Raw genomic sequence first — 26,696 nt, forward strand, 5'->3', positions numbered from 1 at the left:
ACAATTCAAGAAGAAAGTAGATGTCAAAATAGAATCTAACACTGAAAGACTACATATTGGTAACTCCATTTCATTTATATAAAATTCCAAAAAAGATAAGCTAAAGTGATAAAACATAGACCTGGAGTTGCCGGGGTCAGGGGTGGACAGAGGGAGGCAATAGAGGTTGACTCTGAAAGGGAGATATGGGCACTTTGTGGGTGGTGGTCACATATCTGTATACACTGGTGAAAACTCATCAAACTGTACACTTTACATGGTTGGGTTTTATTATACATCAATTAGTATCTCAATAAAACTGATCTTTAAAATGGAGTCATATTAAATAATGAAAGACTGTAAATCAGTTGTGAAAAGTGAAAGTCGCTCAGTTGTATTTGACTCTTTGTGACCCCCATGGACTATACAGTCCATGGAATTCTCCAGGCCAGGATACTGGAGTGGGTAGCCCTTCCCTTCTCCAGGGGATCTTCCCAACCCAGTGATCGAGCCCAGGTCTCCCACGTTGCAGGCGGATTCTTTACCAGCTGGGCCACCAGGGAAGCCTGAGAATACTGGAGTGGGTAGCCTATCCCTGCTCCAGCAGATCTTTCCAATGCAGGAATTGAACTGGGGTCTCCTGCATTGCAGGCAGATTCTTTACCAGCTGAGCTACCACGGAAGCCTCTACAGATCAATTAAAAAGAGCAAATGTTCCATTTTTACCCTGTTTTTAGCATTTGCCATTTTGTCCTGTTTGGCCTGGTAAAGTATGTCCTGGTAGGTAGAGGCCAAGCATTCTTCAAGATTCACAAGCATGGCATTGGGATTTTTCAAAGCTGTGAAGGTGTCAGCTGGAATTCTGTGGTCAATAGCTTCATTAATGGCAATAACAGCCGCATGTACTGAAAAAAAAAGAATTCAAAACACAGAACACTGAGGTTATATAAAGTAAAGGATGTACATTACACATTCAAACACGGCAATCCCCCAGCACAAACAGAGGCTGCTTTTTCATAGACAGAGGGGTTAGAGGAATCCCCAGATCTTGTAAGCCCTGTCTTTTCCCTAACACAAAAAGTCACAGCTCTGCCTATAATCCATATCTGAAATGCTCAACCTGGAATCTTATGGGGAAAACATTCAGTAAGGGACTTTGCAGGGAGCATGTGAGCATTTGTCATGGAAATGTTCACCCTTAATTATCATGTAAACTCCATTAGAAGATAAGAAACTAAAAAAGGCATTGAAATGTAAAATTTGCTTTCTAGTGCTTTTATTTTAATCAAACTTATTTGATTTTTTCTCACTTATTTCCAAATAACAGCATAGACAACTGTATAGCAGTGTTTGAAACTATATCTACTGACCTAAAGAAAGAAGTGTTAGTTGCTCAGTCATGTCTGACTCTTTGCAACTCCATGGACAGTAGCCCACCAGGCTCTTCTGTCCATGGGGATTCTCCAGGCAAGAATACTGGAGAGGGTTGCCATTCCCTTCTCCAAGGGATCTTCCCGACCCAGGGATCAAACTGGGACCTCCTGCATTGCAAGCAGACTCTCTCTTTACTGTCTGAGCCACTAGACACCTGCTGGCAAAATGCCTCATGTCCAAGACCACCATTATAGTATTAATCATTGAAAGCAAAAGCAACAACTCCACTTGAACCCATGAAATCACTCTCTTCTTACATGCGGCTTCATCCACTGACAGCTCATTAGCCAGAATACCCCCAATCTTGCTAAAGGCAGGCATCTGAATCCCATACTTCTCCAGTTCAATCTTCATGTTGTTGATTTCTTCTTCTACAGGAAAGAATTAAGACCCAAAGGTAAGCACCCTTTCAGGCCTTAGAAGGAAACAGATTCCTTAACCACAAAATGTACTGGATAAAAAATGATATCTAACTCTTAGGGTTGTCATAAGGATTTAAATAAGATAATATATGCAAAGCACTTAACCTGATATCTGGTATATAACATGCATTCAATAGACACAGGAACTATTACTAGTACTATCAAGAGCATCAGAAATAACCATAACATGAGAATGGCTCTATACAGAATAGTTTTCCCAAACTGCTACTAATGGCATTTCCTCTAATGAACTTATGAATGGAGTAGTTTTAAAGGGACCTCGAACAAGAAGTGAATCACAAGCCAGTTATCTTAGTCTTTATAATCCAAGTCACTAGCTACCACTAAACAATTTTGTGTCTAAGGCCAGAAGCCAAATAATAAAGGAAACATTTTAAGGTTTGGCCCTTGCCCCGAGTCTGGGGAACAACTTCCCTGGAAGAAAAAACATCATAGATAAAAGCTGTATTACCAATTTTTAAAACTTCAAGGCCTATAAAATAATCACTAGTTCAAAAAGATTTGAGTCTATTTTACCCTTTGCCAATATTCCCCCTGTTCTTTTTCTTCGCAAGCCCCCATCTCTTTAAGGATTTGACTATAGCAAATATACACAGAAACACCCACCCAAATAAACTAAAGTTTTAAAATTAGTAAAATTGTCATCTTTGTATCATCTCACCACCATCACACCACTTTGTTTGCCTACAAATGGTGCTCACCGGAAGGGAAAGGGAAAGACTGGCATGAAGTTTTTCTCACTGTACGTGAACATTTAATATTAGATGTTAATATTCTTTCTAATTTAGATATAAGACAATGGAGACTTCTCAACCACACCATGTCATAACTGAGAGAACAGAGCCTGAAACCCCAAGTCCTGTGTTCCTTCCCCCACACCAGGGAAGCAGGTTCCTCGTGTTTTTTTTAAAGTCTCTGCTGGCACAGTGTTTTTAAAGCCCCGCATCTTTAAGATTGGTACAGTTGACTCTCCAGGCTATTTCCACATAAATCAAGCACTTCCCGCCAGGTCTGGAACTTCTTACCTGTGAAGTCAACCTTTCCGTACAGATCTTGAATCTGAGGAGCCAGGCCTAGTTTGAACAGGTACAAACTAGAAGACATAAAATGCAAAAGAGTCAGGACTCCCAGCCAGATGTTCTGCTGCTGTAAAGTCAAAGGGGAAAACCAGCATAAAGGACAGAAGCATTCTGAACATGGAGACTCCCAGGACTCTGCCATATTACACTCAGCAGCTATGATACTTTATCTCAGAGGCTTCTTTTAGTTTTATATAACAAGGAGGTCCTTAAAAGTCACATAATGTAATGCAAAAAGCACTGGGCTGGGACTCAGGAGGCACAAGTTTAAGTCCTAGCTCCAGGACAAATCCAATAAGCAATCAGACATTAACATAAATGTTAATATAACAAATATAAATGAAGTCTCTTCCCTTCTGTTTAACTTCCTGTGATCGGTAAGTTTTAACTGAAAAGACGTTTTAGAAAAGTCTCATGAAAATGACTCAGCAAATCTTGCTTAAGCTGAATTCGTATCACTGGTGGAAAAGTTTAATTCAGGTACTTTAAGAGTTTTACACAAAGTATATATCATAAATCTTTACTCTTTAAATAAAAATCTCCTAGACTCTAAGCCCCATGAAGTCAGGGTCAATAAAAGTCTTGTTTACCAGTGGCCTACCCAGAGCCTGACATATATTAATAAATAATAATCAATATTTCACAGATGGATGAATGTCTATAAATATGAATCAGATTAACCAGAGACTAAGGCTCTACCAGCTCAGAATAAATTAGATCAGAAAACCACTCCACAGGGATTAACATGAGCAAGACATTGACAGCCTAGTAATAAGAGAGGAAATAAAAAATATCTAAGAAACAAACCACATAAACTCAACAAAGTAGCCTACAGCATTTGCAGATACTCTCTACATCTAAATGTTAAATACAAACATGTACCATGTACACTGCATTCACAAAACTGATCAGCATCCAAACTGTATAAGATAAACCCAAATGCATACTCTTAAAAAAATCAAGTATTCTGAAAACACATTAGAATATATACATCCACAGTAACCAATCATTTTCTCAGGTAAGTACAAATACAAATGATACATATACAATTATGGGCTTTTCTTTTCAATAAAATGCTCGAGATGGAAATAAAGTTCCTCTCTCCAAAGATTTTACATTATTCAACACAGTTTCCAAAGTCAAAGAGCTAATAACTTTCTGGACATGTAATATGCTTCTTCATGTACTTTCCCTGTACGGTATGTTCCATCTGCATTCTAAATTAGTAAAAATGTTTTTCTCCAAAAACTTCTTCCTCTTTTATTTCTACTATAGAACAAGAAAGTGGTTGCCACACTTCAACAAAAGCTTGAGCATGTTACTTTCACAGCCCCAACAAGAGTGAGTTCCTAATGTCTTCAATGATAATCAAAGGCATCACAATGCTATCACTAGTTGCTGTAAAAAGCAGAGAAGGGAAGCTTAAAGCAGATGGGCATCATCTTGCTTTTATCTCATTTTAATTACTAGGAATATTTTAAGGACATGCTGGAACTATAAATGGAATCATAATGGCCACTTGGGTCCTCTTATTCAGTCTTGAAAGCGCTTAGTTCAGTTCAGTTCAATTTATTGCTCAGTTGTGTCCGACTCTTTGTGACCCCATGAATCGCAGCATGCCAGGCCTCCCTGTTCATCACCAACTCCCGGAGTTCACTCAAACACACGTCCATCGAGTCGGTGATGCCATCCAGCCATCTCATCCTCTGTTGTCCCCTTTTCCTCCTGCCCCCAATCCCACCCAGCATCAGAGTCTTTTCCAATGAGTCAACTCTTCTCATGAGGTGGCCAAAGTACTGGAGTTTCAGCTTTAGCATCATTCCCTCCAAAGAACACCCAGGCTGATCTCCTTCAGAATGGACTGGTTGGATCTCTTTGCAGTCCAAGGGACTCTCAGGAGTCTTCTCCAACACCACAGTTCCAAAGCATCAATTCTTCAGCGCTCAGTTTTCTTCACAGTCGAACTCTCACATCCATACATGACCACTGGAAAAACCATACCCTTGACTAGATGGACCTTTGCTGGCAAAGTAATGTCTCTGTTTTTGAATATGCTATCTAGGTTGGTCATAACTTTCCTCCCAAGGAGTAAGGGTCTTTTAATTTCATGGCTGCAGTCACCACCTGCAGTGATTCTGGAGCCCCCCAAAATAAACTCTGACACTGTTTCCCATGTTTCCCCATCTATTTCCCATGAAGTGATGGGACCGGATGCCATGATCTTAGTTTTCTGAATGTTGAGCTTTAACTCAACTTTTTCACTCTCCTCTTTCACTTTCATCAAGAGGCTCTTTAGTTCCTCTTCACTTTCTGCCATAAAGGTGGTATCATCTGCATATCTGAGGTTATTGATATTTCTCCTGGCAATCTTGATTCCAGCTTGTGTTTCTTCCAGTCCAGCATTTCTCATGATGTACTCTGCATAGAAGTTAAATAAGCAGGGTGACAATATACAACCAGTCTGTTGTTCCATGTCCACTTCTAACTGTTGCTTCCTGACCTTCGTACAGATTTTCAAGAGGCAGGTTAGGTGGTCTGGTACTCCCATCTCTTTCAGAATTTTCCACAGTTTATTGTGATCCACACAGTCAGAGGCTTTGGCATAGTCAATAAAGCAGAAATAGATGTTTTTCTGGAACTCTCTTACTTTTTCCATGATCCAGCGGATGTTGGCAATTTGATCGCTGGTTCCTCTGCCTTTTCTAAAACCAGCTTAGGTGAGGTTATTGATATTTCTTCCAGCACTCTTGATTCCAGCTTGTGCTTCTTCCAGCCCAGCGTTTCTCACGATGTACTCTGCATATGAGTTAAACAAGCAGGGTGACAGTATCCAGCCTGACGCACTCCTTTTCCTATTTGGAGCCAGTCTGTTGTGTTCCATGTTGCTCCATGTTAGAAAGCACTTAAACTCACAGCTAAAACTTAAAAATCCTAACAATAAACATCACTTTCAGTTTTTGTTCCTGGCCTCCTATGCTTGCTTTCACAAATAAGCTATCAGCTACCTATCACAATCAGCCTGTAATTGAGTTCAGATTTCTTTCCTTTTTTTTTCCTAATTAAGTTATACTCTATAACAATGAGAAGCTTGTGTCAGCCTATCTGGATTCTGATTATCATCAATGACTGTGAAAGTGAAAGAAAGTGAAAGTGAAGTCACTCGATCGTGTCCACTCTTTGCAACCCCTATGGACTATATAGCCCACCATGCTCCTCCATCCATGGAATTTTCTAGGCAAGAGTACTGGAATGGGTTGCCATTTCCTTCTCCAGGGGATCTTCCCAACCCAGGGATCAAACCCGGGTCTCCTGCATTGCAGGCAGATGCTTTACCGTCTGAGCCACCAGGGAATACAAATCAGTGACTGTACAGTAATCTATGAAAGAAATCACTATGCTAATCTCAAAGATCACTAACAAATGCTCTAGAAGGTGATGAGGAAACAGAATCTAGTACAGGCCCACATCCTTTACCTAAATTCTCTGGGCCAAATACTAATTTAGGATTTCTCAGAAAAGTTGTACAGTGTATGCAGCATTATAAAACACCCCCAACAAGTCTTGGGGAAGCACCCCTAATCAAATACATTACCTTTTCGGCAGAAAAACATCTGAATAATCACATTAAGTAGATATACATTCTATGTAATCTCAATTAATACTGATCAGATCTTGCCAACAAATGAGTTTGAACTGAACCAAAATTCAGAGTTTTTAGCATGTTTTTTTGAATTTAAGATAAAGGATTATGGGCCAATTTAACCCCAAAGTGAATTCTTAAAAAGATAAAGCATGTGGGTAGGGAATGGAAAGAAAGTATACATATACATCTGGAATAATGGAGAAGTAGGGTCTTATCTGAGAGTGGAGTGTAACCTATAAGAGTAATTTAGTCTGACTTAAGAACAGTGAGTACCTCAGGAATAATGCCAGTCAAGACTTGGGGCGGTGGGGGGCGGGGGGGGGGGGGTGCGGTGAGGACAGATGGCAGGAAGGGGGAAAACAAGGAGATAATGCTTCTTTATCACTATTGATCCAAAAGGGAAACAGTGCCTCACCCAAAACAGGTTAAGTGGAGTGAGGGAGCAGCCTTGAACACGGTCCTGTGAGGGTAAACAAGAGCCTCAAGCACTTAGAAATACTTCCTACATATTATCAAGAGTGGCCAACCCACCCCTCAGGAAAAACAGGGAGGAAAGAAATTGTAAATCACCAACCGGAACACACTGCTGTGTATATACTTTCTAAGCACGAACTGCCTATTGAAGAGAAATGGAGAACAATAGCAGGCTTCCTCCCTTTCTCATTCTGATTCCATCATGAGAAAGGCACCGTTAGTTCTTCAGTCTCTCTTCAGGGGAAGTGAGGGCCTGGGACCCAGGTTACATGGCAGAGAGTCGTAGCTACAGGCCTAGCAGAGAGGAACTCTGCCAGCTTAGCTTCTCTGCCTGCCAACTTCAGATACCATGGTGGGTACTGCCTTCACAAGATTAGCAACATTGACAGGCCTCACGGAATCCTGAGCCAACCACAGCACTCAGAATTAATCTGATTTAGCTCAGACATATACATCGGAAATGGCTACATTCTGAAAATTCTCTGACTTATCACCTATTCCTAAACAAGGTTTTTAAATCCTCATTTTACCATTGTCTGTACAACATTATGCCATGTACCTTTGAGAGAAAAAAAGAAATAATGCATGACTTCTGTCACTAAGATGCTAATAAATATAGGAAGAAAAGATATGAAAGAAGGAACATATAACTAAACACACACACAAAACAAACAAACAAACAAAAATCCAGAGGCTTAGAAAAAGATAAAAGCTGTCATTGGAGAAACTTCACCAAGAAAGTGAGAACTGAACTGCACCGTGACTGGATAAGCAGAGACAAACATGAAGAGCCCTTTGATAAAGACAAAGTACCATTTCCTTTTTCACTGACAGGGCACAAATTATCCCCTTGGGCTGGAGAAAGGGAGGGAGATTTGTTATAATGTATAAGTTGGACACACACATTTATTGTGGTTATATACCAGGCATCTAAGTACTAACAACACAAAGATAAAGAACAAAGGAAATACTTCTTGCCCCAAAGGAGTCCACAAGATAGCCAAGCAGAAACAGTAACCAGAGGACAGTGTAAAAAGTAAGATAAGTGGAGTGAGAGGTATGTTCAGTTTAGTTCAGTAGCTCAGTCGTGTCCGACTCTTTGCGACCCCATGAATCGCAGCACGCCAGGCCTCCCTGTTCATCACCATCTCCCGGAGTTCACTCAGACTCACATCCATCGAGTGCATGATGCCATCCAGCCATCTCATCCTCGGCCGTCCCCTTCTCCTCCTGCCCCCAATCCCTCCCAGCATCAGAGATTTTTCCAATGAGTCAACTCTTCACATGAGGTGGCCAAAGTACTGGAGTTTCAGCTTTAGCATCATTCCTTCCAAAGAAATCCCAGGGTTGATCTCCTTCAGAATGGACTGGTTGGATCTCCTTGCAGTCCAAGGGACTCTCAAGAGTCTTCTCCAACACCACAGTTCAAAAGCATCAATTCTTCGGCGCTCAGCCTTCTTCACAGTCCAACTCTCACATCCATATATGACCACAGGAAAAACCATAGCCTTGACTAGACGGACCTTAGTCAGCAAAGTAATGTCTCTGCTTTTGAATATGCTATCTAGGTTGGTCATAACTTTCCTTCCAAGGAGTAAGTGTCTTTTAATTTCATGGTTGCAGTCACCACCTGCAGTGATTCTGGAGCCCAAAAAAATAACGTCTGACACTGTTTCCACTGTTTCCCCATCTACTTCCCATGAAGTGATGGGACCAGATGCCATGATCTTCGTTTTCTGGATGTTGAGCTTTAGGCCAACTTTTTTGCTCTCCTCTTTCACTTTCATCAAGAGGCTTTTTAGTTCCTCTTCACTTTCTGCCATAAGGGTGGTGTCATCTGCGTATCTGAGGTTATTGATATTTCTCCCGGAAATCTTGATTCCAGCTTGTGCTTCTTCCAGCCCAGCGTTTCTCATGATGTACTCTGCATAGAAGTTAAATAAGCAGGGTGACAATATACAGCCTTGACACACTCCTTTTCCTATTTGGAACCAGTCTGTTGTTCCATGTCCACTTCTAACTGTTGCTTCCTGACCTGCATACAGATTTCTCAAGAGGCAGGTTAGGTGGTCTGGTATTCCCATCTCTTTCAGAATTTTCCACAGTTGATTGTGATCCACACAGTCAAAGGCTTTGGCATAGTCAATAAAGCAGAAATAGATGTTTTTCTGGAACTCTCTTGCTTTTTCCATGATCCAGCGGATGTTGGCAATTTGATCTCTGGGATCTCTGGTTCCTCTGTCTTTTCTAAAACCAGCTTGAACGTCAGGGAGTTCACGGTTCACGTATTGCTAAAGCCTGGCTTGGAGAATTTTGAGCATTACTTCATTTATTTTATTTTATTTTATTTTTTTTGAGCATTACTCTACTAGCATGTGAGATGAGTGCAATTGTGCGGTAGTTTGAGCATTCTTTGGCATTGCCTTTCTTTGGAATTGGAATGAAAACTGACCTATTCCAGTCCTGTGGCCACTGCTGAGTTTTCCAAATTTGCTGGCATATTGAGTGCAGCACTTTCACAGCATCATCTTTCAGGATTTGAAACAGCTCAATTGGAATTCCATCACCTCCACTAGCTTTGTTCATAGTGATGCTTCCTAAGGCCCACTTGACTTCACATTCCAAGATGTCTGGCTCTAGATTAGTGATCACATCATCATGACTATCTGGGTTGTGTAGATCTTTTTTCTACAGTTCTTCTGTGTATTCTTGCCACCTCTTCTTAATATCTTCTGCTTCTGTTAGGTCCATACCATTTCTGTCCTTTATCAAGCCCATCTTTGCATGAAATGTTCCCTTGGTATCTCTAATGTTCTTCAAGAGATCTCTAGTCTTTCCCAATCTGTTGTTTCCCCCTATTTCTTTGCATTGATCGCTGAAGAAGGCTTTCTTATCTCTTCTTGCAATTCTTTGGAACTCTGCAATTAGATGCTTATATCTTTCCTTTTCTCCTTTGCTTTTCGCCTCTCTTCTCTTCACAGCTATTTGTAAGGCCTCCCCAGACAGCCATTTTGCTTTTTTGCATTTCTTTTCCATGGGGATGGTCTTGATCCCTGTCTCCTGTACAATGTCACAAACCTCATTCCATAGTTCATCAGGCACTCTATCTATCAGATCTAGGCCCTTAAATCTATTTCTCACTTCCACTGTATAATCATAAGGGATTTGATTTAGGTCATACCTGAATGGTCTAGTGGTTTTCCCTACTTTCTTCAATTTAAGTCTGAATTTGGTAATATGGAGTTCATGATCTGAGCCACAGTCAGCTCCTGGTCTTGTTTTTATCAACTGTATAGAGCTTCTCCATCTTTGGCTGCATAGAATATAATCAATCTGATTTCGGTGTTGACCATCTGGTGATGTTCACGTGTAGAGTCTTCTCTTGTGTTGTTGGAAGAGGGTGTTTGCTATGACCAGTGCGTTCTCTTGGCAATGCTAAAGGAGCACAAAGATGGTAAGTAGCTAATTTTGCTTCAGAAGGAAAAAGCAAGAGAAGATACTTATAGCAGCATCCTGAGGTGGCACCCGGGGAAGAGCACAGGTTAAACCAGGGAGAAAAGGGCATTTTAGGCAGAGGAAACAGCAGAACCAAAGGCATGAGATACTAGAGCACAGATACACGGGAGGGAATGACTAGAGGTGACACTACAAAGGAATCATCAAAGCATTTTACGAAGTGTCTGGTAAGATGAAGGCTGTTCTGGAAAGACAGGTCTCAATGCAGCCTAACAGATGGACCAGAAGGTAGAGTGCCTAGGGAGGGAACCTCTGAGGGGGTTAATGCATCCATCAGTCCACACAAGAGGTCTACCAGCCCTCAGTTACATTCTCTCTTTCAAGGGTTTCATGCTGATTTCAGTGATACCCAGGGTCTGGCACACATTTGATCAAGAAACTGGAGACAGCAGGCTTCTTGTACAACAACAACAACATTATACATACATTTATATATACAATTAACATTTATTAGGTGCATACACCGGATGCTATATAAAAAGAACAGCCCAAGCAAAAAGAAATCTCATAGTCCATGTTCCTTCTTTTACTCACCCACTTGTATTGCCTTCTGGTTTAGTCCTATGGCCATCCAGTAAATCTAAGCCACTCTGAAATACCAGACTACCAGCACCTGCTCCCCTCCCATCCTACCCCGTCCCCTCCAGACAGATCACCTCCTCCCACCAATTTAGTACTGTGTTCCTTCTAAGGGCTGAGGATCTGAAATTAAGTCATCTTCCAAATTTACTATGAAACTGAGAAAAAAATTATACCTTGTTTCAATTCCTATTTATTATATTTACATTGTCATAAAAATTATTTAAGGAACAAATGACTTGTCAAGGTCCTAGATAACTAAACAAATTATCAATCAACCATTTGATAATTGCTGGTACTATGTTACCAATCAGTATCAAGACATAGAATATTATGTTCAGAAAGACTCACAAACTTAAGAGAATGAACTTATGGTTGCTGAGGTGGAAAGAGGCGGGGAAGGTATAGTTCGGGAGCTTGGGATGGACATGTACACAAACTGCTATATTTAAAATGGGTAACCGACAAAGACCTACTATATATATAGCACACGGAACTCTGCTCAGTGTTATGTGGTGGCTTGGATGGGACGAAGCTTTGAGGGAGAACGGATACATGTATATGTATGGCTGAGACCCTTCATGTTCACCTAAACTATGACAACATTGTTAATTGGCTATACTCCACTATTGAATAAAGAGTTAAAAAAAAAGACACAGTGTATTTTGTAATTCAGTTTATCAGGTTGAAACAAAATGGTAAACAATAAGTTTTCAAATATTTATAGTTTTTTATAATTTTAAGAGATTTTAATTTAAAAGAAAGGGGCTATATCTCAAATGAAATGCATAGTTCAGAGAGATATGGCTGACATAATAATGTAACATTAATTTCAGGTGTATTGCATAATATGATCACCATAGTAAGTCCAGTTAACTTCCATCACCACACATAATTACAATTTTTTTTCTTGTAATGAGAACTTTTAAGATCTACTCTCTTAGCCACTTTCAAATATATAATACAGTATTATTAACTATAGTCACCATGGTGTACCTTACATTCCCGGGACCTGTTTACTTTATAACAGGGAGTCTGTACCTTTTGACCACCTTCACTCATTTCACCCACTCCCAAATCCCCACCTCTGGCAACTACCAATCTGTGTTCTATATCTATATACTGCTTATTCAACCAAGAAAACCCTATTACCTCAGTGCATGAATACAGTAGATACATCTGGGCATGTTCTTTCGATCATAGATGTCTGTAGTTTCTGGATAAAAAATCTAAGGAGAAATAAAAGAAGCAGAGTCAGGTATGCATCCATCTGGTTTCATTTAATCATTCACCAGCCATCACTAATACAAGTAAAACTTTGGACAATTAGCAAAGATCATCAGTGTTCCGCAAATAACTTCATTAGGGTGAACAGACAATTCATCATAAGCAATGTAAGGAATCAACCTTACTAATGTAGGAATCAACCCTGAATATTCATTGGAAGGAATTCATTGGAAGCTGAAGCTCTAATACTTTGGCTACCTGACGCTAAGAGCTGACTCACTAGAAAAGACCCTGAGGCTGAGAAAGACTGAAGGCAAAAGGAGAAGGGGGCGGTAGCAGAGGACGAGATGGTTAGATAGCATCACTGACTCAACAGACATGAATCTGAGCAAACTCCAGGAGACAGTGAGACAGGGAAGCCTGGCGTGCTGCAGCCATGGGGTCGCAGAGTTGGACACGACCGAGCACTACCACCACTCCCACAATACCTGTGGCTCCCAATAAGAGCTGTGCACCAAAAGAGAGACAAGATGTACCAGAATCACCTCTTTCGATAATTTTCAAATTATATGCTCATTTCCTAAGACTAACATGTCTTCCCCTGAACAGTGAAAATCATGGTCAAAGTCAGTTATCCTTCCCCCGAAATATTACAGAATCCATTTTAGAAAGTAATAGAAAAAAAAGGTTGGTTAGATAGGACAGAGACAGATTATGAGGACTCTGGCAGTCAGACCAGTTTGAACTTGATATGCAGGCCTCAGAGAAGTCCTAGCTTCGAAGCCAAAGCTAAAAACAGAGCCTCAGGAAGATCTGACTGAAGACAAGACACAAAATACAGTGAATAGTGAAGAGATTGAAGCTGGAGAAACCAGGCTGGGAGGTGGTTTCAACAGAAAAAACAGACACTGCAAACAACTGAGGAAGGCTTGGGGAAAGACTGTTTAGGAGTCCAAGGAAATGCCAAGGCTTTGAGCCTGGATGACTGGGAAAATGATGACACGGTGCCACTTACTCAGAGAAGTTCACTTGGGAGAAAAGGCAGATTTAGTTTTAGATACGAGAAAGTCCAAGAGATAGAAAGCTATCCACAGAGAAACGTCCAGTAGCCAATTGAAGACGCTGTGTTTATCGTAAAGCAAAGAGTCTTCAAAACAACTGAAACCATGAGAATTAGAGAATGTGGCTAAAAACAGAACTGCATCTTACGGAATGCCCACTAGGATACAGAAGGTAGAAAAGCTGAAGAAAACAGAGGACTATCAGGCAGATTAAAAACAATGGTGTGGCGGGGGGGAGGGGGGAGGGGGGTTCGGGATTGGGAACACGTGTACACCCGTGGCCGATCCATGTTGATGTGTGGCAAAACCAATACAATATCGTAAAGTAAAAATAATAATGGTAATAAAATAAATAAAAAAGCAAAAACAATAACATGCTTCATGGAGGAGCTGGCCAACAGCACCAATTATAATGAAGAGTCAAGTGGATAAAAATCAAAAAATTATGTTAAGTCTCTATAGTTTGTGTATGTACCACATAAAAAGATTAGGAAAGACATCTCAACAAAACTATATATGTGTTGATATACGGCAGAAACCAACACAATATTGTAAATCAATCATCATCCAACTAAAAATAAATAAATTTTTTAAAATACTATATAGGTATTGTCAATTATTGATCACACATTATATTATGGGCAAAAACACATTTTTTAGGCTAAGCATCTTTCGTCTACATTACTCAGAAATCTTCTGGACTTAAATCCTACAGAGCAAGGCTAATAGCCATGGGCTCAGTCACTTCAGCTGTGTCCGACTCTTTGCGACCTCATGGACTCTGGCCTGCCAGGCTCCTCTGCCCATGGGAATTCTCCAGGCAAGAATAGTGGAGTGGGTTGCCATGCCCTTCTACAATTGTTCTGACAGCCTTTGGGGAATTCTGTTTGTCAAGACTGTGGTTCAGGACAATGCACTACTGTTAGTAAACAAAAAAGGCAATAAAATTAAATTATTAAAAAAGCATTTTTACAGTAAAAATACTATTAGCAAGAGCAATTATTAACAAAACTCTTAGTATCATTCAAAAAGGTTAAACTGTCATTGCCCATTGGGCATACTATATAAAAAACAGGAACAGGAAGTTACAGGTGCGCAGAAAGGCCTAGTGGCTGTAAGAGCATGACGTATTGCACTTCCTGACATGTGTGGGGCTTAATTCTCAAATGTACCAGTGCAGGGAAGAGAGCTTCAGCACTTTGCTCTGAACAAAAGAGGACACAAGCTAGTCTTCAGCCAAGACGTAGCTCTGAGTTAAACTCAATTCAACAGGCATGTGTGCAACAGTGAGCTGAGCACTCTGCAAAATGCCAAACGCTAATTTCCCAGTGGCTTCAGCCACCTTCTGATACTCTACATTTCTTCTGAATCTTTCTTTGGTTACAAAAACTTAGACTCCACAGGAAAGTATAAATAGAATGAAAACCACCCCTTAACTCCATCACACAGAAATGAAAACTATTTCTGTCTGCAGATTTTTCCCAAGAACACTCTATTTTTAGACAAAAATCCTGACCTCATCTAAGCCAGAACTCAAAGTTGTATAATCTTAGCCTGATTTTATTTTTCACTTAACACATCACAGTTAGGTATACAGATTGACATCATCCTTTTTCAATGGCAGCAGTAGTATTTGACGGGCTGTAACATGGTTAATACCTGGAGTGAAGGAACATGTGGTTTGCTATCAATTTTTTATATCATAAGCAATGCTGGAAAGCCTTACATAATATTTTTTTGTACTTGTCTAATTTTTTTCCCTTTTTTTTATTTTGAGCTGGTAGGATGTGGGTGGGGATAAATTCCTAGAAGGAGAATTCTTAAGTCAAAGGATGGTGGGGGTAGGGGGAATAAAAGCTGTCCTTGCCTCTAACAGTTATACTACATCATGGCCTCTCTGGCTATTCAAGGTAGGACTGGGTAGCTAGTTGTATGATCACCACCCAGGTCAGTGATTCTCTTGCTTTCTGTACATCACCTGCTCAACCAAACCCTGATTCACCTATACCCTATTCATATGACTGACACTCCCTCTTAACTGTACAGCCTGATCAGTAAATGCTAGTGACTGTTCTAATCTTTAGATCAGAATGGCTCCACGATGCTACTTTATCAAAGGGAAGACTTCTGCTCGAGGGGCCAAGAGGGACGTGCTCCGCTGCTGCTTTCCCTGGGCCAAAGTAAGTGGTAAACAACCCCCCATCTGCACCACCAACAGCAAAGCCTGCTGCCATGTTCTGTCTGCTGTCTGCGACCCACGGCAGGGTGTTACTCCAGAGCTTGCTCCAGACACGGAAGATCCCCTATCCAATAAACCAAGGATGTCTCTGTTGCTGTCTCTGGGCTCTTCCTTCAGTCTCAAAGCTGGGCAACTACAAGGCTTGCCAGCCTGTGAAGTGCAGACCAACATTTGAGATAGCAATTTCACTAAAAGCAGCACTAAACAAACTCAGGAGCAAAAATGCTCAAAGATGCCTACTCCCATATCAAAAGCACAGCCCTGGACTTCCCTGGTGGCACAGCAGATAAGAATCTGCTTGCCAATGTATTGGACTCTGGTTTGATCTCTGGTCCGGGAAGATTCCACCTGTCATGGAGCAACTAAGCCCACGTGCCAAAACTACTGAGCCTGTGCTCTAGAGCCCGGGAGCTCCACCTACTGAGCCCACATGCCGCAACTATTGCAGCCCCCATTCCTAGAGCCTGCGCTCTGCAACAAGAGAAGCCACCACAGTGAGAAACCGCACACTGCAACTAGAGAGTAGTCCCTGCTCTCTGCAACTAGAGAAAGCCCGAGAGCAACCACAAAGACTCAGTGCAGCCAAAAAAGAGCTACAGCCATCATTCCAAACTCAAGACGTAAAAGTTAAATATGTGTCACTTTTCTGCCATCAATATACCTCAGTAAAGCCGTCATAAAAACAAACTACAGCCGTCACCAAGACCAGATATAGGAAGTCAACATCATTATATGGCCTACACAGTCTGAAATATAAAATAAGCCCTTCATACTCCCCACAGATTTAGTTATTCAAAAGCTGGAAAATGATGTTTCTAAAATATTTCCTTATGTTTCCCAAAGTCAGACCTGAATGTAGCAATTCTGTGAACAAACAAAATCCACTGAATTGTGTACTTTAAAATGGTAAATTTCATGGCACGTTGATTCCCACCCCCCACCCCCCCTTCCCTGGCTACACCTCAAGGCTTGTAGGATCTTAGTTCCCCAAAAAGGGATTGAACCTGAATGTCCAGAGTCCTAACCCACTGGACCACCAAGGAATTCCCTCATGGTATGAGAATTTTAACATTTATAATTTGGTGTAGTAAAAGTAAAGGACATCATAGGGAACTTCTCTAGGGTAAGGTGAAGCAGGCATGAGAAATATAAAAGAAAAAGAACAAAGCTAATTCCTAAAACAAACTGGAGAGATCCTTTAACATTTAAAAAAGAAAAACAAATTACACACACACACACACACACACACACGCACATATATATAAAACACCAACTGAAGATAATTTTATATGTTGAATGAGAACTGTTCCGCCAAAACAGCCAGAACTAAGCCAGAACTATGACTATCACATAAATTACCTTAGGCAATCCAATCTCGCCCATGGCATTCAACCACTGAATCACGTTATCAGTATGTCTGAAGTGAAGGCCAGTTGCCTAGAACAAATGAAAGACCATTAGACATTGTTTGGCAATACTGAAGCAAATCCTAAATAAAAACTCTCCTTGTAAAAGCTTCTCTGTGAGACTTCGCATGTCCCCTTACACTTCAGGTCTATCTCTAGCATACATTCACATTTAATCCCTAGAAGCCAAAACCACATCTCAGCTCTTCTCAATGAAGTACCATCTGGAGAATCTTCTGAATATGGTGTGCTCAACAGAACATGGTCTTTGGAATTCAATTATTCTGGATTCTGTTCCTTACATGGCCATCTATTGGTGACACTGGGCAAGTCACTTCACCCTTTTGAGTCTGAGTTTCCCCATCTTTCATGGAGAAGGAAATGGCGACCCACTCCAGTATTCTTGCCTGGGAAATCCCATGGACAGAGGAGCCTGGCGGGCTACAGTCCATACAGTCATAAAGAGTTGGGCATGACTTACTGACTGACACTGTTACCCATCTTTAACATCTACTTTATGTCTGTCAGAAAGATTAACTGAGAAAATGTACATAAAACACTCAATGTGGTGTCTGGCAGGCAGAAGATACTCCCCAAATGAGGTTTTCTCATCCTACACATACAAACGTCCCCCTCTAAACCTCTGCACCTGTTGTTTTTTAGGAAGGCTCACTCTCAAGACAGGTAGAGGAGCAGGCTAATTGCTTTTACTGCTGCTGCAGTCTCCAGGCCTCTCATGTCTATCTGTTCTGCACACATTTTGTAAGCTCTTGACAGAACAACTCAGGACGTATCTTTAGAATAACTACTTAGTTAACACTCCACACATAAACCTTTGCTTTTAAAAAAAATTTTAAATGAGGTAGCATAATTCTTTCTTTATTTTTGATTGCATTGTGCAGCATGTGGGATCTTAGTTCGCCGACCAGGGATTGGACCCACACCCCCTGCATGGAAGCATGGAGTCTCAACTCGTGGATCAGCAGAGAAGTCCCAAGTCTTTGCTTTTTGATGACGGAAAGTTTCTATTTGGGATGTTAATTCTGGCTTAAGATCTATCATTCCCTTGTTTTCCTTCGAAGTTAAACATAAAGCAAAAATCTTTCTTGACTCTGTCTTCATTGTTAATTCTCAGCTCTGACCCAGTTCTGACAGTTGACCCCTCATACATTTGCTCTTGGTTTTGTAATCTTCCACTATCTTCTACACTCATCCTTTTCTAGATAAGAGCTCTTAGGAAAGCTCCCCACAAAAACTCTGTAGGCAATGGAATTTGGTCCTAGTAAACATCCCAACTTACTTAAAGTAGTCCTCTTTTTGAGGGTCCCAGGCCGCAAGAATCAAACACTCATCTCAATTTCTTAAAATCAGATCACTTTCCTACTTATCTTAAACTTTAATATCACGAGGTGATTTTCTCCCCTCCAAAGTTGCTAATGCTTTTAATCTGTCAACAAATCTCAGAATTTGGTTAAAATTAAAGTAGTTATTCCCCTAGTTATCTCCTCTGCCTTCTAAGAAATAAAAAATTCATTAAGGACCATGAAAATTTCTCTATACAAATTACTGATTAGAATTGCACCAGGAATACAGTCAGCTCAAGTTCTTTTACGACTATATCTTGACTTTGCACTGAACTTTCTCCACTCTGCCAGGCATTTTATTTTGTTGGAACAAAGACATTTCCACATATTTCTCAGTAACTCTTTCATGGGATAAGGGATGCTAAACTTCTCTCTCTGATTTATGGAAACTGAAGCACCAAGCAGGGAAGGACTCACCTTGTATCTGGTCTGCTCTCGGTCATAGATCTTCTTCAGGGACACCACTTTAGGGGAGAAGAAGTTTCCCAGTTTGGCAAGGTAGACCCCATTCCTAAGCCCCTCTTCCAGTTCCGTGGTGGGAGGCAGATCTTCCCCAAGGCATGCTTCCATCCACCTGCACAGGAGAAAGGACTTGAGAAAAGCGAGGGAAGGTCCGAACACTTTCCTCAGAGATCTCAAGCTTAATTTCCACTCTCTTTGGACAAGTTTATATCGAACCTAGGCAACACTCTTTAAAGATTCAACTTCAGAGGCTTCCCTGGTGGCTAAGAGAATCCACCTGCCAATGCAGGAGACACGGGTTTGATCCCTGATCTGGGAAGATTTCACACGACTCTGAGTATCTGAGCCTGTGCCCCACAACTACTGAGCCTGTGCTCTAGAGCCCGGGAGCCACAATTACTGAGGTCTGAGCACCCTAGAGCCCACGTTCTGCAACAAGAAAAGTCACTGCAATGAGAGAAACCCGTGCAGCAATTAGAGAGTAGCCCCCCCCGCCCCGCCCCGACTTGCTGCAACTAAGAAAAGCCCGAGCAGCAGCGAAGACCCAACACAGACAAACATAAATAAATAAATAATTTAAAAAAAAAAGATTAAGTTTCACATACATCCTTGTCCTGGCCCAGTCACACCTCAGAAGCCGGGAGCTGAGGAAAATTCCTGAGTCTAAACACCGCCCACTTCTCTGCCCTCCTTTCCTCTCCTGCAACAAGACGCCAGCTGGACCGGGTCCTCACTGCCCACGAAGCTCAACCCTGACCCTCTCCCTCACTCCTTCAGTTGCTCCTGAAGAACTCCTAAGAATAATCCTTTGTAACTGAAGCCACCATCTCTCAGCTGCTCAGAAACTTAAATTTGTAGATGAAGTTCTCTTCTGGTTTGAGAATTCAGCATTGACAGTGAATTTCTAGATTCAGATTTTAAAGCCGTTTGGGGGTTAACCAAAACAGTCAATCATCTCACCTAAAATACGTTAGGAAACTCCAATGGAACCAGTACAAATGAATTAAGTGTTTTTTTAAGAGGGGAGAGGAAGTTGGAAAGGAAAAGAAAACTCTACTGTCCACCTCAGATTCCTCTTATAAGATTTTAGGGAAGCCCAAGATAAAACCCTAGTGGCTCAGATGGTAAAGCATCTACCTGCAGTGCAGGAGACCTGGGTTCAATCCCTAGGTCAGAAAGATCCCCTGGAGAAGGGAATGGCAACCCACTCTAGTATTCCTGTCTGGCGAATTCCATGGACAGAGGAGCCTGGTGGGCTACAGCCCACGGGCTCACAGTCACTGGACAGAGCGACTAACACTTTCACTTTCAAGACAAAACAAAGCAAAATATACTTGCATACATTTTCTACCAACAGAAATGTAGGTAACTAAAATACCATTCAGGGCAACGCTTTTAAACTTTTTTTTTGAGTCACAGAATCCTTGGAATATGTAAGGAAAGCTATATGCCTCCCCTCAAAAATGTACACATACCTAAGTTTATAATTTCAGAGATTTCACTGACTCCATATTGAAAACCCTTAATTTAAAATTATGCTACTCAAACTTTACAAGGCTATTCTTATCCCCATGTTTTTCACCACACCAGGGCAGTGGGTGGGGTGGGAAGAGGACCCCTATATGATGCCTGGTCTATTTCGCTAGTGCTAAATATTTGAAAAGCCAAATGAAAAACACAAAAGAAAAAAGATACAGCAGACTGAAGTAAAAATTAGATTTACTGACAAATGAGACAACAGAAAAATTAAGCATTTATAATGTCAATTGATACATAAAGTTTAAATTAAAAGATAATAAAATTCCTTGTATTCCATCTTTTCAAACTTAGATTACCACTCAGAATCTTTAAAAAAAATAATAAAGGAAAGCAACAGTGGCCCCGCTTTTCTCAAGTTCTACAAAATAGTTATTCAACCTCACTTTCAAAACTATCCTGTTTCTAACTCAGCATAACATCTGACACTAAGTCGGTACTCAAATAAATATTAGTTGGATAGATGAATGGGCAAGAGAATTTTCTGGTTATTTCCTATATCCAATGATATTATGTTTTCTCCTCTGGATTTTCTTTTACATAGTAGAACTGAAATGTCACTAGAGGAAAAAGAAGAAACAAATTAATTTCCCAAGAGAGTTGCCACAGCAACTAGATACCAATTAGTAACAACTATAAAATCCAAACTATGCTTCTCCAACAGCCTAAAGACCAGGAGGGCAATGTGGGGAAGAACGTAGGTCCATGGTATGAAAAAGAGCTGTAGTCATCGGAAATAATCGTCCCTCCAATGTTTTACTGCTGAAAAGGATACAGCAAACAGCTCCTGGCAACCCTGCTCTCAGGAGGCAGTCTAACTTGTGTTCTCGTTAACAGGGACAAATCTGGAATAACTCGAAGCGAAACACAGTCCTTTACCACATAAGGGTGTAAAGAAAAAGTAATGTTTTCCTCTCAAAATGGAGAAGACTGGATAAACAGCTCACTAGTTCTTTTGCCTTGCATCAGAGCCAGCGACCAGGGCTCTGCAGGCTCTCCTCTCCTCTGAGACCACTAGATTACAATCACATTAAAAGGAGGGACCACAGCCACACCCCCTACAATCCTTCTCTGCCTCCTCTTGTCTGACTACTCTAAAACAGACTGAGGACAAGACTCGCAAGCTTTCTGGTGGAGCTGAATGCCCTGCGTACCACACAACTGTCAGGCCGAAAGAAAAGTCACCTGTGACCTGGTCAAAAAAGATAAAGCAGAGAGCAGGAGCTAGAATAAACAAGCAAAGCATATGAGGGTCTCTAAACAAGCCCCTAACTGCACTCCAGTTCCCTGCATGGCTCATCCTTCATTCTAAACTCTGCTCCACAGCAAAAGTATCATCTGGTTTGTTTATAAGCATAAAGTTAGTTAAATGAGGACAAAATTATTTTGGAAAATTAAGAATATTAAATGACGTGCTATATTACTATCATTTTTAATCATAGCAGCAGTTTGAGTTCTACTATAATTCTGAGGAGATAACAACAAACCCACCCGTCCTCTCCAGCCCATCTGAGATTCCCCCTCTGCCACTAATTCAAAGAACCACAAAATGCGAGAGCAAGGAGCTGTTAGGACAAATCCCTTTGGGGTCTTCCCCCCAATATAACACACATCCATTATAGAAAACTACAAGAACTTTCTCATTATTTTATGAATATTTTCCATGTTATTATACAGTCTCTGAACACCCTGAGTCACATTAAAATTCTACTAAGTGCTTAATCAGTCACCTATCTTGGATATTTATAACATTTCTAAATGTTTTCAATTGTTAAATAATTCTCCAAGGAATATCTTTGTACACAATATTCTTCTGTATTTATAATTAACTGCTGAGGAAAGATCTTAGAAGTCTAACTCCAAAACAAAAGACGTTATTGACCAAAAGCTCACCCAAAGATTGTACCAATTTGCACAACCCTCTTGTTTTACAAATAAGAATTAAGGTCTATCCAAGGCTACCTGCTAGTTAGTGACAAAGGTGGGATAAGAGGACCCTAATTCCTAGTTTAGAATCCTTCTCACTAAACCACTATTGCTCTTACCACATCACCCCAGAAGCCTAACACGGCTGAGCTCCACAGAGCTGTCTAAACAGGACAGAGCTGTAACTCTCCCATGCAGGAAAAAGACTGGTATCTCTGCACATTTTGTCCACTTAATAGGGTTTTAAATATTTCAGCTTAACTGTAAGTCCACCAGTATTTCTCAGCTCAGATACAAAGCTTCCTTATAACAGTTAAGCATTTAACTGTATAAGTTCACTTTAGAATAAATCTACGCATTGATACCTATCTTATGCCAGACACGAAAAAAATCAACTCAAAATGGGTTAAAGACTTGAACACTGTAAATCTGAAACTGTAGAACCCCTTTAAGAAAACATAGAGGGTAAGCTCCTTGGCATCAGTCTTGGGGACAATTTTTCTGGAGGGTTTGACATCAAAAGCAAAAATAAACAAGAAGGATCATATAAAATTAAAAAGCTTCTGCACAGCAAAGAAAACCATCAACAAAATGAAAAGGCAACCTACAGAATGGAAGAAAGTATTTGCAAATCATATATCTGTTAAGGGGTCAATCTCCAAAATATTTGAAGAACTCAACAGCAAAAAAAAAACCAAACACACACACACACACAAAAACCAACACTCCAATTTTTAAATGGACAGAGGTACAGAATAGTTTTCCAAACGCATACAAACAACGAACAGGTAACTGAAAGGATGCTCAGCATCATTAAATCATTAGTTCTGTTCAGTCGCTCAGTCGTGTCCAGCTCTTTGCAATCGCATGAATCGCAGCATGCCAGGCCTCCCTGTCCATCATTAACTCCCGGAGTTTACCCAAACCCGTGTCCATCGAGTCGATGATGCCATCCAACCATCTCATTCTCTGTCGTCCACTTCTCCCGCTGTCAATCTTTCCCAGCATCAGGGTCTTTTCAAATGAGTCAGCACTTCACATCAGGTGGCCAAAGTATTGGAGTTTCAGCTTCAACATCAGTCCTTCCAATGAACACCCAGGACTGATCTCCTTTAGGATAGACAGGTTGGATCTCCTTGCAATCCAAGGGACTCTCAAGAGTCTTCTCCAACACCACAGTTCAAAACCATCAATTCTTCAGTGCTCATCTTTCTTTATAGTCCAACTCTCACATCCATACATGACCACTGGAAAAACCATAGCCTTGACTAGACAGACCTTTGTTGGCAAAGAAATGTCTCTGCTTTTGAATATGCTATCTAGGTTGGTCATAACTTTCCTTCCAAGGAGTGAGCGTCTTTTAATTTCATGGCTGCAATCACCATCTGCAGTGATTTTGGAACCCCAAAAAATAAAGTAAGCCACTGTTTCCACTGTTTCCCCATCTATCTGCCATGAAGTGATGGGACCAGATGCCATGATCTTAGTTTTCTGAATGCTGAGACAACTTTTTCACCCTCCTCCTTCACTTTCATCAAAAGGCTCTTTCGTTCATCTTCACTTTCTGCCATAAGGGTGGTGTCATCTGCATATCTGAGGTTATTGATATTTCTCCCGGCAATCTTGATTCCAGCTTGTGCTTCCTCCAGCCCAGCGTTTCTCATGATGTATTTGGCATATAAGTTACATAAGCAGGGTGACAATATACAGCCTTGACACACTCCTTTTCCTATCTGGAACCAGTCTGTTGTTCCATGTCCACTTCTAACTGTTGCTTCCTGACCTGCATACAGATTTCTCAAGAGGCAGGTCAGGTGGTCTGGTATCCCCATCTCTCTCAGAATTTTCCACAGTTTATTCTGATCCACACAGTCAAAGGCTTTGGCATAGTCAATAAAGCAGAAATAGATGTTTTTCTGGAACTCTCTTGCTTCTTCCATGATCCAACGGATGTTGGCAATTTGATCTCTGGTTCCCCTGCCTTTTCTAAAACCAGCTTGAACATCTGGAAGTTCATGGTTTAAGTATTGCTGAAGCCTGGCTTGGAGAATTTTAAACATAACTTTACTAGCATGTGAGATGAGTGCAATTGTGCGGTAGTTTGAGCATTCTTTGGATCGCCTTTCTTTGGGATTGGAATGAAAACTGCCCTTTTCCAGTCCTGTGGTCACTGCTGAGTTTTCCATATTTGCTGGCATATTGAGTGCAGCACTTTCACAGCATCATCTTTCAGGATTTGAAATAGCTCACCTCCACTAGCTTTATTCATAGTGATGCTTCCTAAGGCCCACTTGACTTCACATTCCAGGATGTCTGGCTATAGGTGAGTGATCACACCATTGTGATTATCTGGGTCATGAAGATCTTTGTGTACAGTTCTTCTGTGTATTCTTGCCACCTCTTCTTAATATCTTCTGCTTCTGTTAGGTCCCTATCATTTGTCCTCTATTGAGCCCATCTTTGCATGAAATGTTCCCTTGGTATCTCTAATTTTTTTTGAAGAGATCTCTAGTCTTTCCCATCCTATTGTTTTCCTCTATTTCTTTGCATTGATCGCTGAAGAAGGCTTTCTTGTCTCTTCTTGCTATTCTTTGGAACTCTGCATTCAGATGCTTATATCTTTCCTTTTCTCCTTTGCTTTTTGCTTCTCTTCTTTTCAAAGCTATTTGTAAGGCCTCTTCAGAAAGCCATTTTGCTTTTTCGCATTTCTTTTTCTTGGGGATGGTCTTGATTCCTGTCTCCTGTACAATGTCACGAACCTCCATCCATAGTTCATCAGGCACACTGTCTATCAGATCTAGTCCCTTAAATCTATTTCTCACTTCCACTGTATAGTCATAAGGGATTTCATTTAGGTCATACCTGAATGGTCTAGTGGTTTTCTCCACTTTCTTCAATTTCAGTCTGAATTTGGCAATAAGGAGTTCATGATGTGAGCCACAGTCAGCTCCCAGTCTTGTTTTTGCTGACTGTATAGAGCTTCTCCATCTTTGGCTGCAAAGAATATAATCAATCTGATTTCGGTGTCGACCATCTGGTGATGTCCACGTGTATAGTCTTCTCTTGTGTTGTTGGAAGAGGGTGTTTGCTATGACCAGTGCGTTCTCTTAGCAAAACTCTATTAGCCTTTGCCTTGCTTCATTCTGTACTCCAAGGCCAAATTTGCCTGTTACCCCAGGTGTTTCCTGACTTCCTACTTTTGCATTCCAGTCCCCTATAATGAAAAGGACAGCTTTTGGGGGTGTTAGTTCTAGAAGGTCTTGTAGGTCTTCATAGAACCATTCAACTTCAGCTTCTTCAGCATTACTGGTTGGAGCATAGGCTTGGATTACCGTGACATTGAACGGTTTGCCTTGGAAACGAACAGAGATCATTCTGTCGTTTTTGAGGTTGCATCCAAATACTGCATTTTGGACTCTTTTGTTGACTATGATGGCTACTCCATTTCTTCTGAGGGATTCCTGCCCACAGTAGTAGATATAATGGTCATCTGAGTTAAATTCACCCATTCCAGTCCATTTTAGTTCACTGATTCCTAGAATGTCGACGTTCACTCTTGTCATCTCCTGTTTGACTACTTCCAATTTGCCTTGATTCGTGGACCTGACATTCCAGGTTCCTATGCAATATTGCTGTTTATAGCATCAAATCTTGCTTCTATCACCAGTCATATCGACAACTGGGTGTTGTTTTTGCTTTGGCTCCATCTCTTCATTCTTTCTGGAGTTATTTCTCCACTGATCTCCAGTAGCATATTGGGCACCTACTGACCTGGGGAGTTCCTCTTTCAGTATCCTATCTTTTTGCCTTTTTATACTGTTCATGGGGTTCTCAAGGCAAGAATACTGAAGTGGTTTGCCATTCCCTTCTCCAGTGGACCACATTCTGTCAGATCTCTCCACTATGACCCATCCGTCTTGGGTGGCCCCATATGGCATGGCTTAGTTTCATTGAGTTAGACAAGGCTGTGATTCCAATGCAGGGACCACAGGTTCGATTCGGTTGGGGAACTAAGATCCCACAAGGTGCACAGTGTACCACCAAAAAAAAAAAAAGTAATAATTTCAATAAGCTCAGACTCCTGCATCTTCCCATATGTAGAAAAACACTAAATTTGTTAACCTGAGATGTCTGGGTGGTGGTGGTGGTGTTGATAGCAGTAATCTTATGATGTTCTGACTACCTGAGCATTTTGGGCTTTTTTTTCCAAAAAACTCTCATTTTTTCCTGGCTCCTCCCTTACCTCTTTGAAACAGTCCTTCTGAGCTATCTGAGAGGCTGTCTCTTGGGTTTAAGTCAGCCTAATAAAACATAATTCTCAACTTTCA

The 26,696-nt window shown here is 41.0% G+C and overlaps 1 protein-coding gene across 1 annotated transcript in view; it reads right to left on the reverse strand.

Annotated features, from left to right (window-relative positions):
- Positions 1–26,696, reverse strand: part of IQGAP1 (IQ motif containing GTPase activating protein 1) — a 108,385-nt gene that overhangs the window by 51,319 nt on the left and 30,370 nt on the right. Inside the window, exons 3-8 of the mRNA XM_052659380.1 lie at positions 18,862–19,018; positions 17,034–17,111; positions 12,300–12,376; positions 2,882–2,949; positions 1,671–1,784; positions 706–884 (exon numbers count right to left, since the gene is read on the reverse strand). Coding sequence (XP_052515340.1) covers positions 706–884; positions 1,671–1,784; positions 2,882–2,949; positions 12,300–12,376; positions 17,034–17,111; positions 18,862–19,018 — 673 coding nt within the window. The remainder of the gene's footprint in view (positions 1–705; positions 885–1,670; positions 1,785–2,881; positions 2,950–12,299; positions 12,377–17,033; positions 17,112–18,861; positions 19,019–26,696) is intronic.

This window comes from Budorcas taxicolor, chromosome 21, assembly GCF_023091745.1.
Source record: "Budorcas taxicolor isolate Tak-1 chromosome 21, Takin1.1, whole genome shotgun sequence".
Classification (NCBI taxonomy): Eukaryota; Metazoa; Chordata; class Mammalia; order Artiodactyla; family Bovidae; genus Budorcas; species Budorcas taxicolor.